At 37.2% G+C, this 13370-nt stretch overlaps 1 protein-coding gene across 2 annotated transcripts; it reads right to left on the minus strand.

Annotated features, from left to right (window-relative positions):
• Positions 1–7344: 7344 nt before the first annotated feature.
• On the minus strand, positions 7345–10277 carry LOC149017265 (protein RGF1 INDUCIBLE TRANSCRIPTION FACTOR 1-like). Of its 2 annotated transcripts, none has more exons than XM_089151590.1 (5): positions 9834–10277; positions 9474–9569; positions 9157–9357; positions 8803–9018; positions 7345–8206 (listed from the first exon to the last, which is right to left on the minus strand). In XM_089151590.1, the coding sequence occupies exons 2-5, from the start codon at positions 9474–9476 to the stop codon at positions 7919–7921; spliced, it is 708 nt and encodes a 235-aa protein (XP_089007716.1). In that variant the 5' UTR covers positions 9477–9569; positions 9834–10277; the 3' UTR covers positions 7345–7918. The 2 variants fall into 2 exon arrangements, with proteins under 2 accessions (XP_089007716.1, XP_089007715.1); XM_089151589.1 differs by having other exon boundaries at positions 9710–10277.
• Positions 10278–13370: the final 3093 nt, after the last annotated feature.

The raw sequence follows: 13370 nt of genomic DNA on the forward strand, positions 1-13370 counted from the left end.
CTCAAGTGTGGATTGTGTGGGAGACAAGTTTGCTTGGGGAAGGAGAGGAAGAGTGAGATGCTTCCAGAGAGGAAAGAAGGGAAATGAAGAATGAGAGAAAGAATGCAGAATTCGGCTCGTGTAGAAGCATTTAAATCAAATGGGTAGGAGAGAGAAAAGAGAAACGAGTATGTTGATCTAGTTTGTGTTTGTGGGGTCGGAGGGTTGAATAGGGTCAGCTAATTCACACTTGAAGAAACTTCAATCAGAGGAGAGTTTCTACCCATAAAAAAGAAAAAAAGAAAGGTTCAGAGATCATCGCCCGTCCGTGAGAGGGAGGAAGACTCACCATACATATAGAGAAGACCAAAGATGAGACAGAGAGATAAAAAAGTCAACTGAGCCTCAGCGATGACGCGGTAGGAGCTCCACTTCTCTTAACTACGCAGCACGACGGTGGTGCAAATAGTTGAGATCGAAATTTCATCATCATCATGATCCCAAGTGCAAAGAATCGATCACTTTCATCATCGCTTATGTTATGTTAATACATTTAGACCATAAACATAGATGCAGATCTTTTCTTCTTAAGACACTTCTGCCCCTAGTTTGTATTGGGCGACTGCATCGGGCAATGTGTGATATAGAATCGTTCTGTGACCGTTGGATGGTGGAAACGTAGTTGAGATCGAATGGGTATTCCGTATATTGCACGACATTTCGACCATCCAACGGTCGACCGTACAACTGAAGCAAAATCAACGTGATTATTGTACAAGAGGATACGGAGTACGGAAGATGCAATGCACCAGGGTTGCGTGTAGTTGAGGGTACGGTACGGCATCGTAATTTCTTTCGTACTGACAGCAATTCAAAAAAGCTGCGAGGTGTTGATTTCCGTTGCTGACTTTTAGTAAATGATACAATCTCATTCACGTCACGTTTAATACGGCCATGGTTGAATTTTTATTTATTTTTTTTGGTTTGGTTAGTATCTTTTCAAGGCACAGGCTTTGATTAATTTACTTCCTCTGCCATCTTTCATATTGCTGCGCTGCTGCACTCACCCTCGGTTGATGCTGCAGACTGCAGAGTCGGTTGGGAAGCTGCAAAGTCTTCAAAACCTCTTCTAGCTACCATTATAGTTTCTGCTGCATCAGAAACAAGTGATGTAGCTGATGTTTTAACTGTGAATTTGGGTGTGGTTCTACGCTTTCTCCTCACCTTTTACCTTGTCAAAAACAATGAGAAGAAGAAAAGAAAGACGAACAAGGTTTTACATTCTTTGGCCTTTAATATAAAGAACTTACGATCAATATAAAATTCTTCAGCCTTCATCTCATCGAGCCTTTAGTACATTACTCCGTACCATTACAAACGTTGACCACTATATATTGGATTAATCAATCCTGCAACTTGATCAAATCCCTGTTTGACTAAATTTGAATCATCGGAAAGAAAAAAATAATAGAATCAGAGTCGTTATTCTTAGATGTATGGCAGGATTCCTTCCTTTTCTCATTGGCAATGACGACCGAAATTGTCACATTTTTCTTCTTGTGTCATTGCCTCCTGGGAAACAAAATGATTCAAGCAATAAAGGTAACAAATATTGTGGTCAGAAGAAGAATTAAGAAATTATCGAAATCATAGGCTCATACAAATTCATGCATTCATGCATGCAGCCGCCGGATCTCTGGTCTTTGACCATCCTTGCCTATTTCTTGACTCATTGAGGAGATCTCATTTACACGGTTACAGAAACCTCTCTCTGAAGGCCGGTAGTTAAAATAAAGACTAGGACACTGATCGCTGCTGTTGTGGGATCTGGATGTTGACAAGGTTAATGGAGGCTTTTGCAGCATTGGGCTCTGGTCCTATGGAGAAAAGAGCTACCCACCATTGAAGAGACATTCATAGATATATTATATATGCATGGTCATACTAATGCTGGCCGCTTGATTTTCTCCACTGGCGTAGTTTAATATTGAAGAACTGTGGGCTGTGTAGTCCATGTTTCAAACCCATGTCAGGTTTTTGAATGTTTCTTCTTAAGTAGCTGCTGGTGCTTCCTCAGACCTCACCTGCTTATATGTATACTTCTCAGGAAACTTCAACAAAGTTTCTGGCTGCTTACAAAAAGAAAAAGAAGAAAAAGTCAGAAAACACGCAAAGGGTATTTGGGTTCTCTAGCTATGACGGATTAAAGGCTTATGGGTCTAAAGTTGGACTGGCATGCATTCCATGCCGCAATTCTACTGTTGGGCCTATATGTTCTCAGCTTGGCCACTTGGGCAACAAGATTTGAAAACCCATATCATCATTCTGGATGGTATTCGAAGCCCATAATAAAGAATATTGTATTATCTTACATTTCCCTGTTGGCATATTCGGTGGTTATTTCTTTAATTAACCCTTTTGACTTGGTCTTTCTGTAAAACTTTTCTTAAACATGGTGATGAGGGGTTCTCACACTACCCATACCTATCCTGAGTAATTCCCGAGGGATCTTCCATGGAAGAGGTTCTCCAACTTCTCGAGGGAATGTTTACGGGGTTCCCGAGGGATTCTCCAAATCATCTTAGGTGGGTGCTTTGTATGTTCTTTGAGGGGTCATCTGTTCCTTTCCGAGGAGATGTATATATGTCCCAAGGGTGTTGTTGGTGATTATCCCCGAGGGGGCTCTAGGGTTGACTACCATTCCCATGCCATAATTCTACTGTTGGGCCTTTAAGTGCAGCTCAGTTACGTTTGTGGTAAATAGATCAGTGCTTGGCCACTTGGGCTACAAGCTTTAATAGCCTATATCATCTTTCTTGATGTTATAGAAAGCCCTTAATAAAGAATATTGTATATTTGTATTATCTTACTTTCAAATGACATTTTTAGCCCATATCATCTTTCTAGGTGTCACAAAAAAATCAGGAATTGTTGAATGTCAAATCCGATGGTGCATTTAATCTATGGTTAAAGAGGTCTGTCATGATGCTAACTGTTAACATTTGGCAATTGGAAATATATATATATATATATATACATATGTACCTTGTGGCGATGGGTTACCATTTAATTTGTTCAAAACGAGGACCACATGATCCCACACACGTATACATCAAAATTGAAAGGTCATGGCAATTTGTTTAGATAAGCTTCTATATATATAAATTAATCATTATCATATTGCATGTAGGCTACTTCACCCTTTGAGGTGATCGATTGTGGTAGTGACGATGACTGTGCATTTATTATATATTAATACTTAAACCATTGGAAAGATATTGAAAATGAAGTCTTTGGCCAACCGATAATGTTTGCACCCAGTCACCATTCAACTCGGTATCAATTGGAAAAAAAAACTGTTTTATTCTAAAATAAACAAAAAAACCACAAACGTCTACATTGAATCTCTTTAAAGTCGTATTCATTTAAAGGGAGAGGGAGGATATGCTCCTTAATTTAGTAAGTAGAAAAATACACGCTCCAGTAACTGCAATACTTTCTATAATGGGATTATGAATAATATACGCGTGAAAGAGTGTACCTTTTTTAATGCTAGAAGGAATAAGGAAATGTAAGGATAGAGAGTAAACAGCTTAAGAAAGTATAAAATAGAGTAATATCAACTCAGGAGGATTAGGGAATGGAGATATTATTGAGGCACTAATATACGGACTCTATGCTGATATAAATCAAGCCTGGGTATGATGCAATTATAAAAACGTGTTTGATCTGCTCCGGCATCCGAAACATAAAGCATGGCCACTAAAATCTGTCTCCTTTTTGATAGACCTAACTACATGTATTAAGCACATAAAACTTAGTTTTTTTTTTTTTTTTTTTTATATAAATATCTCCGGCCCTCACTCCAAGACTGCTTCAGTCACTTGAGCTTTTAAATCCTTCATAGAACAAAAAGGGTGGATGGGATATTTTGGATATCATGTATTAAAGTAGAGATGTTTCTTTGAATAGTTTATCCTAGTGGTTCTATTTTGACCTCAAACTTACCTAAATATTTTGGATGTTGCATGAATCATCTCTCTTAAAGATAAGGTTTATTTGAAATGTTTGTCTCAATTTATGAAAAGTCTGATCAACATAAATCATGTTCTGGACAGTAGAAAACCTTCCTTGAAACCTAGGAAAACAGTTTACAATCGGAAAAAAGTCGAATTGGGTAGCTAGAAATTCAGAAATCGTCATAAAAGACTGAATAATCAAGCCTTTCCAAACTATACAGTGCGTATACCTTATAGTATTAAGACTTAAAAACAACATGTAATTGAAATCATCTTCAAATAATTTTCTAATATAAGACCAAGCAAGTGAATGTATAGTTCTCTATTCATGTGTTAGCTTCAGAGTAACAAGAGAAAAATAAATAAATAAATAAATAAGAGAGTAAGAATGCATTTGTGACAAGTAGTAGAACCTTGTAAGAGGCTAGGAGGTAGACGATCCTTTGGTAAATGTTTGGTGTCAAGCGGAAATTAACCTTCTGATTTTGGAGGAAAAGCAATCAAGAATGGAAACCAGTTGACAATAGAAGAGTGAAAGAAAATGTGAGGAAAAGAGATGAGATGGGATCTACCCACCCAATTCAAAGGGATCAAAGGAGGCAACGATAAGCACCATACATATATAAGCCCCACAAGTGAATGCGATCAGTTGCTTTCCCACAGAAAGTAATGAAAGAAACAAAAGCATATAGGTCTGCCAAAAGAAGATGATGATGATAATAACTGTAATAATAAACAAATTAAAGATTGGCATTATCCATACCAAGAAAGGATTAGGTGAGAAAATGAGATGTAAATGGACCTAATCCTGAGATTGATCACTCATACATCACATTGCTATTTACTGTACATATATACACATACAGCTTCAATTAATTTCTCCTTCTTCCACTGCTGCTCTCTTGCATTTTATCATTTAGAATAATTTTCCTCCACCCACGGTGACTCTTCACCCACCAATGTCTTTTCGTTATTGCTTGCCAAATGTTAAGCATCTCAGCCCTTTTTTGATTAGGATCTCTACCCATTTCTGGGTGATTAACTGAGGAATTCATCTATATATAAATATGTGGTGTTTGCATTTAACCATAAAGAGTTCAAGTGGCATGGATACCTTCAACTTGTGTGTCATTGTGCTCATATTAGTGCAGTTACCACACAATTTGATAGCTATCCTCCTCACAAACAAAAAGGCTACCATACATGAGGAGTATATTAATTAAGATGGAACCAAACTAAAGGGGGTAAAAACGATTGATGTGGAACCATCAAAGCATATAGAAAATTTCAATAAAGTGCAACATTTTTCAGCTTCTCCATTGTTATTTGGGAAGACTAATTTGCTTCCGCCAATTAATAATAATGCAATCTGTTTGTAATGTTGCGAGAGTGAGAAAGCTAAATTAGAAAAGCATTTCACTTTTCTTTTGTAATAACGACGATAATAAAAGCGAGGGAAAGGATTAGACACTTTGTCAACTTGTTGCAAAATGAGAAGAGGCATGAAAATCGTTTCAAAAAGGTCGGTCGGTTGTTTTTCATCATAATAATAATTATATCTATTGTTGTTATGGTTGTTTTATCAATTCTTCTCATGAAAGTTGCAGTTATTGATTTTTCTTTATGTGTCATATGAATGCAGATTTGACAAACTCAACTTATAAACAAGCGAAAATCATTTAAAGCTATTACATATCAATTTCTCCTTAAAGAAAATTATTCATTTTATATGGTGTCATGTACTAATATATTTTTCTTGTATTTTCAACCTAATCTTGTAACGGATATTAGGTATTTAGGTATGAATATATATCAACAAATAATATAAATTAATTATCAGTATTTGTTTTATTCTATTTTTTTAAAAGAAAAAACAAAGAAGGGAACTGCTTTAATAATTGAATTAGCTTTTTATCTCATCTAAGAAACTGAAACCAAAAAGAGACAGAAAAAGAAAGAGCAAAGAGGAAATCCATTGGATGGGCAGTGTAGGTTTGCAGATTCCTCACGACTCTTTCTTTTCTTTCTTTTTTCTTTTTTTCTATGAATGATTAATTTTATTGGTGTCACCAAGCACAAACTATAAGTTAATGTATGTTTGGCTTCAAAGAATATATACGACCAGCGCACAGAGAGAGATGGTGGCTCTTGGCTGTGGGGGACCGTAGACAAGCTTCTTCATGGTGGGCTTGCGTGTTTTCCACGTTATCACATGCTTTACACCCTTTGATTTAGACGATTATTCAACTTCAATCTGAAAGAGAGAACAAATAACCAGAAGAAATAGTTAATTAAAGTATTGAACAAGCAGAGCTAATTTAGTGGCATTGAAATGAAGTATACATTAGAATTCAGGTGTTGAGTTTGAGATTGGTACCTTTACTTCTTTTCAAAGCTTTAATTATGTGTATTAATACCAAGTTAGTTTCACTGTAGACTTGGAAACCTGCTTTATACTTTAATAAAGGTTAGGAAAAGGATCATCATTCATTAATGAATAGGTGAGAGAAATGGAGATTCGAGAACAGTGGGGCGATAGATCCAATAAGTTTGGGTTGATTGGATTGGAAATGCATCACATCAACTGTTGTCGTCTTCCATGGACACACATACACAATGAAAGAGGTAGACACAGATCAACTTAACCAGAAACTATTGAATATATAAAGACACTTTGTTCGTTCGACTTTGAAGCAGTTCTCAATCAATCTGAAGAACCAACTCGAAGCATCTTGCTTGGAAGCATCTTTCTCTGCTAACTCCACCACCTTTGAGTACTCGATTCCATTGAATGATGTTTGACATTTAATGTTTCCTACACCACACAAAACCATCCAATTCAGCAAACCCATTTCATCTCGTCCATCTATTTCTGGTAAAGACGAAAGATTAAGGCAAAAAACGAACCAAAGCAGAGAGAGGACAGCAGGTACAAAAGCTAGTGGTAGCGTTTGGGAGGAATTGGTTCAAGGTGGAGTTTGGTTTAAAAGATGGATATTATCAGGAGAGGATGGATTTCCAGTGGAATTCTGGGATGCATATCTCTTCCGCAGCCACAAAACTAACCAAAGGGATTCCACTGGGTCCACCAACCACCACCACCACCACCACCACCTTCTTAATTAAGCTTTAATCTTTTTCTTCTCTTCCATCCTTTTCACCCAAGTGTTTAAGTGATAACCCATCTGGGTTGGGTTCCTCTCTCTCTGTCCCTCTCAATAAATATGCGTGGGGTTGGAGAGTGGGCCGCAAGGAGGAGTTGTTTAGCAACCCTAACCTCTCATCTTACGTAATGTTTGAGATGGGTTCTCTTTACTACAGTGTGTGGATTAATGGCAGATAGTGGTTTTCTCCAAAACCAACCCACTAAATTCTTCTTTTTCTTCCATTAATCATGAACAAACTACTATAGTGATGCATAGACAAAGCACATCTTCACATACAAAGCAGCCAATCCATCCCATACTACTAAATTTGGCATTACCGTGAAGACAACTTAGAATCAGTATCCAGAATTTGTTAGCTAGGAAGAGAAGTTAGTCCTATTTTATCATCCTTCTCCTCCCTATGATCTATTTATTCACTGCAATCCAAATTCCGATCTCATCCATTGTCAAGACTAAGATTTCTTTACTATATAAGGCACACCTTAACTTTCCTTCACCCATGTACAATGAAAATAAAAAAGGAAACTTAACAAGCTTATACCTTATACTGTTCCTGTTCCTATTCTTCTATCTTTGCATCTATATAAATATTCTTACCCAAAAAAGAAAAGGAAAAATCTTTGCATCGATCTATATGTGTCACTTTGTTCTCCATCTTCTATCTCCTTTTTTATCAGTTCTATATTTCACATCTATTGGGTATCTTTATACAGATTTTTGCACATTTCTTTTGGGAGCTAGCTCTCTCTGTCTTCAAAAGGGCGCTCGTCGAGGAATGCCCTTTCTTCTGGATGTTCGATAATTGGCAATGGGAGGGGTCGTTGGAGACAAGTTATTGGTAGTGTCATCACTTGAACCGTCTGTAGAGAATGCTCCCGAACGTTGATGGTGATGGTCTTCCATTACATGGTTGAAGATTGAAGTCCTACGAAGCTTTTTTGTGGTGTTGGAAGAATCTTCAGATTCTGATAATCCATCCCTGTTGTGTTTTGGTCGCAATGTGAATGTTACTTCTGGGTCGCCACGATTCATGCCTCCTAACTGGTTTGATCACAGTGACAATGATGGCCAATTTAGTGTATTAGATTTGTCTTTCAAGAAAAACCACACAAAATATAAGAAAACACAGCAGTTGGAAAAGTCAAAGATAAAACAAGAACGCCATTAGAGCTCATACTTCAAACTTCAAACTTCAAAGGGAGTCGTTGAACACAAAAAAATAATAACAATAATAAAAAACTGAAATACGAAGAATGGGCTAAGAGAATGTTCAATGCTGAAACTCCCGAGGATAAGCAGCAGGCAAATGCCCTTCAATTATATTTTATTAGAGTAAATCCAAAACCCTTTCGCAAGTAATTACCAATTACAGACAGATTTGGATCCCAAAACCCCAATTGATCGGAGATTTGGGTTCCAAATTCGAAATTAATTGAAGATTTTGCGTGAAACGAGAAGTACCAGTGCCTACACTCAACCAGGAGTGGAACCCACAATAACCGGCGGGAGTGAGGGTGTGAAACAGAAAGCTCTAATGCCCACCCTCAACAAAGGAAGTAATGGAGATTCTAAATAAGCAATTAGCTTATAAGGAACCTAAAGATGAATTGGTTGCAGAGGATTAGAAGATTGATTACCTTGCAACCCAGGGAGCAGAACCTGAAAGAATCCAGAAGGCTTCGACCGCAAATTTCACAGGTATTAGTAACGCCCTTTCCAGGCCTCGGCTGCGGCCGTTCGTTGAGGAAGACGATCTTAGCACTGTTGATAACATAAGTCTGAATGGCCGATATGTCTATGTATTTCTGAACCTCATTAACCCTTATCACGTTGTGGTAAGAAGACCTCCTTATCTGCATCATCAGTTACAGAAGAAAAGAAAAAAAAGGGGGGAAAAGGGAAAATCAGAATCTGCCATAAAAAATCCATCTTTAATTATCGAAGTATCGCCGATCATCTTTAAGATCAAAAGGGAAAGGCAGAAAGCAAACCTGAACAACGTGATGGTCTTTATGGTTGATCAAACAGTAAGAACAAAGGGCATTCCCCATGCAATCCAAACAATACATATTACATTCACTCTTGTTAGAATCGCCGTGGATTCTACAGGGAATGAAGTAGTTCGCACTCAGCAATGGCTTCAACCATAGAGGTATCAAATCATTTCTCGCCATTCCAACAATTGGGCTCACCTGAAAACACAGACAAAAAAACCCAGCTAAAACCGATGAAAACAGAGCAATGGAGAAGGCAAAAAATCATAATAATAATAATAATAAGATCGAATGATTGAAACTTGTTCCTGTACCATTACTCTTTTTTTATTGCCTTTCTGAAGCCCAATCTTCTGTTCCTGATTCTCGATAGCCAGCTTGTCCAGTTATGGTAACGATAAGATAGAATCCTGGCCACAATCAAAACAGAGGGGGAAAACCCGCATTATCAGAACTAGAAGAGAAAAAGTTGTAATTAATACTCAAAAGAAATTATTTGAAAATCATAAACATTGGCTAAAATCTCAAAAAACTCGGTCACTGGCTTCACCTGCAGTTTGCATAGAGGATCAACAGGTGAAATCGGCACTGTAAAGCTTTAGACTTTTTTTCCCAACTAGGAATAAGATCCACCAGTAAAGATAAACAGAGATATGGGTAACAGCTAATTGTACCTTGCAGAAAGGATTTCTGATTGAAATCGGCGCTGGAAAGAAGAAGAAGAAGAAGAAAAGCAGCGAGAAGGAGAAGAAGAAGAAATGGCGTTAAAAGAAAGAAAGGTTACAGGGGACAAGGGTTAAAGTGAATAAATATATGGATTTTTATAAAGGCGGTCTGCTGAAAATAAGGAAACGTGCCAAGGACTTACGTCGGCGTATTTATCGACGGAGATGAACGGAGACACCATTACTAGATTCTCTCATCTCACCCGTCCGATTAACAGCAATTCCCCTTTTCCTTCACCACCCTTGTTGCGTTTTTGCTATTACTAGTCAAACAAAACCCTCTGCTTTGGTTACCCCCACCTCAGAAAAATTTCCAGGAAAAAAAACAAGAAAGAAAGAAATACAAACAAATGGCAACTCAACAGAACTGGTTCTGATTAGAGATGTGTGAGTGGTCAATGTCACTGACTCAGAGCTTTGCTTCTTCTTCTTGCTAATTTAACACAACCACACGGTTTCTCTGTCGCCGTTAAATAATTTACTTATACTTTCTTTTCTCTTTTCCATCTGGGTTTTTGATGCATTTACTTGGGGTATTTGATAGTGATAATGGTGGAGGGTTGGTTTTTATGGAAGAGGCTCCAGAAAGCACATATTCATGTAATCACATAGATTATTATCTCCAATTTTAACTCTAAAGTTCAAAGTAATTAGTCTGTTCTCACCTAATTTTATAATCCGAAATGAGATAATCACATGTTTTTACATTCGCTGATATAAAATCTATGGTGCACGTTGAACTCGTTTTAGGAGAAATCAGCGTGGACACTAGACTGCTATTAGGAGAGAGGGTACTAAATATATGCTACCTATAAATCTCAATTAACAACAAGTTGTTCAGCAGTGTGTTAAACATTAGTGGGATAATTTTTTGAGAGAGAAAGAGGGGAGAGATTTTGCTTGGGTAGTGTTTTTGAGGTGGTAATGTCTATAGTGTCGACAGCTCGATGTACACCAGGTGGATATCACTGGATTTCAACTACTCAAATATGGTTCATTTTATTTTTTAGGGTCCTCTTAACCTTAGCACCAATTTGTTATTACTCAATCCAATTAATGACAAGTAGAGGGGGGTCAAGCTTGTTGTGGCCTGTCAGTGTTTAGTATTATTAAGGTAAGAATTTTAGGCCTTAAGTCAGGATCGAAGGCATGTTTAGCTAAGAAAATTCAGTTCTAAAATTGGGTATTGAAATACTTGGCCCAACCTGTCCTTATTATAATCTTAGGGACAATTGAGTATATACAGTAAATTTAGCAAATTAAATTAGTGGATCAAGTGGCTAACATCTATGGTCATGGATGGATGAATGCCTTGTGATCAAATCTTGTGGGCAATATTTGAAATTTACAATTAAAATTGATGATTCTTCTAGGAGGTGGCCGAGCACCTGAGGAATGAGATGACGATGAACTGATGAAGTGGGAGAAAACCTACCAGTAAATGGATAATGGAGGAGCGAGAGACACGAGCGAAAAGTATAATTTTAGAGGACAATATTTAATGCGTAAAAAAGAATATCCATTATTTTCTTCCGTGAAGGCTAGAGCCGCTAGACGTCGTTAGATTTGACGGTATCAATTCAAGGGAAGGACTAAGGAGAGGAGATAAGGTTCGCGACTGACGGCGCCGACTTTCTTCCCGTATCTAGTATTCAACATTTCAACGAGTGTCACGAAAAAAGATGGGGACGTGGAAAGCATCACACGTGGGTATAAAGCGGGTTTTCCAACGCCCCCAACTTCTAGCTTCCACACACTTTTTGTTACGTGTCGGAACTGTTGTGCGTAACGTGTCGGTAGGTAGGTGAAGGCTTCCAATGATTACGATTTACTAGCGTCTAGCGTCAGTCTCTCCCTCCCTCCCTCCTCTCTCACGTCCTCCACCACATCTGAGACTGCAACTGGAGCACCTGGGAACACACCGGAAGAAACTTTTATTTTTATTTTTTTTACAAGTTGCTATAAAACACCGTAGATTCCATAAAAACAATTTTTTTTTTTAACAAAATAAATATAAACAAGTTACAATTAAAGCAAGAAACTTCCTCGGCAAAATTCTGTATTGATTCAGTCAATATTAATAAATTGTTATTAAATTTGGTATTTGGTTGCCTTCCAACTTTTTACTCGTATTTTTTTTTACTATTATGCTTTCTTTTGATTAGGTTATTACGGTGTGTTTAACTCTCGTCTTTCATCTTTCCATTGTTGTTTTTCCTTTTTTTCCTTAATTGAGTAATTCCGTAATAGTCCATTACTCGTTTTCTCCGTTTGAGCCCCTCTAAAGGATTTGGCTGCCATTATACTCAAGTACTTAAAGGGGGTGGGGATTAAAAGGTACAATAGTATTAATACTAATATCTAGAAATCTAGAAGTAGTTAGAGCAAGGGGCCAAGATTGCTTTGGTTTTGTCAGTAAATCGAATATCTTCACTTCATTGCACAATACTTCATCAATGGTTGGTTTGAGAGACACACCTAATCTACTCCGAGCCCTTAAGCATCCAATATAGCTTTTCAAAAAGTTCTCAAGATTTAGACTCCTTGTTGCTAAGAACCCAAGTATCCATTTTCAAAAAAGAAAAAACCAGACTACAGCTAGTTAGGTTTAATTCTTGATTATACTTGTATGGGGTATTACAACTTATTGTGAATAGGAACTTTCCAAAATTGATAATGTCAAATTAGATAATAAATTAGAAAATCATTAATAAAAAACACCTAAATTAAAAAGTAAATTAATAATAAAATAAAGGATAATTACTATTCCCCACTGGTTTATACTAATCAAACCCTCCTTTGGATACTTTCCCCCCCTTCGGTGTTGTGGGAACTCAATTGAAGTCTTTTGTCCTTAAATTGGTAAAAATATGGCTTACCTCATTTGAACTATTTGCTACATTTATCCTTAAAATCTTATATTTTGATTATTTGATTTGGTGGCCCTCTTTGTGTTGAATTTCTTCTTTTCTATCCCTTATCCCATGTGGGTTTCAACATTAGCTTGATCTTTGATGATTTGGTCTCTTGGTCCTTTTGGTTTTTTTTTCTTTGTTTTTGTTTTCTTAATATTTTGTTTCTTTTTACTCTTTCCTTTTTTTGTGTTTTTTTGGAATCTTCCGGTGGTTCTTTTAACGGTTTGTTTTTTTCCTTTGGGTGTTTTCTTGTGCTGTTGTGTGGGTTTTTGGGTTTGCATTATGTGCCCTCCGCCGGGCCGGGGGGCTGTTTGTTGCGTGGTTGGTGTTTTAGTATAGGGGGTAGATATCAAAGGGGGCGGGATTATCCCAAAAAATCAAGGGGTTGTCTTGTATATCGTTTGTTCAAGTTGTCATATTTGTTTGTCTGGGTTGATCTCAAATTCCATCCAAGAAAGGAAGAATTTGTAAAAGATGGTTAAGAGAAAGAAGAAGAAAGACATTTTTTTTTGCCAGGTAACATTTAGGAGTAATGTAATATAAAATCTTTGGGCTCTTGGGGCATCAGTAA

This window comes from Hakea prostrata, chromosome 4 (genome assembly GCF_041222555.1).
Source record: "Hakea prostrata isolate BN-2017 chromosome 4, UWA_Hpros_2, whole genome shotgun sequence".
NCBI classification, from domain to species: Eukaryota; Viridiplantae; Streptophyta; class Magnoliopsida; order Proteales; family Proteaceae; genus Hakea; species Hakea prostrata.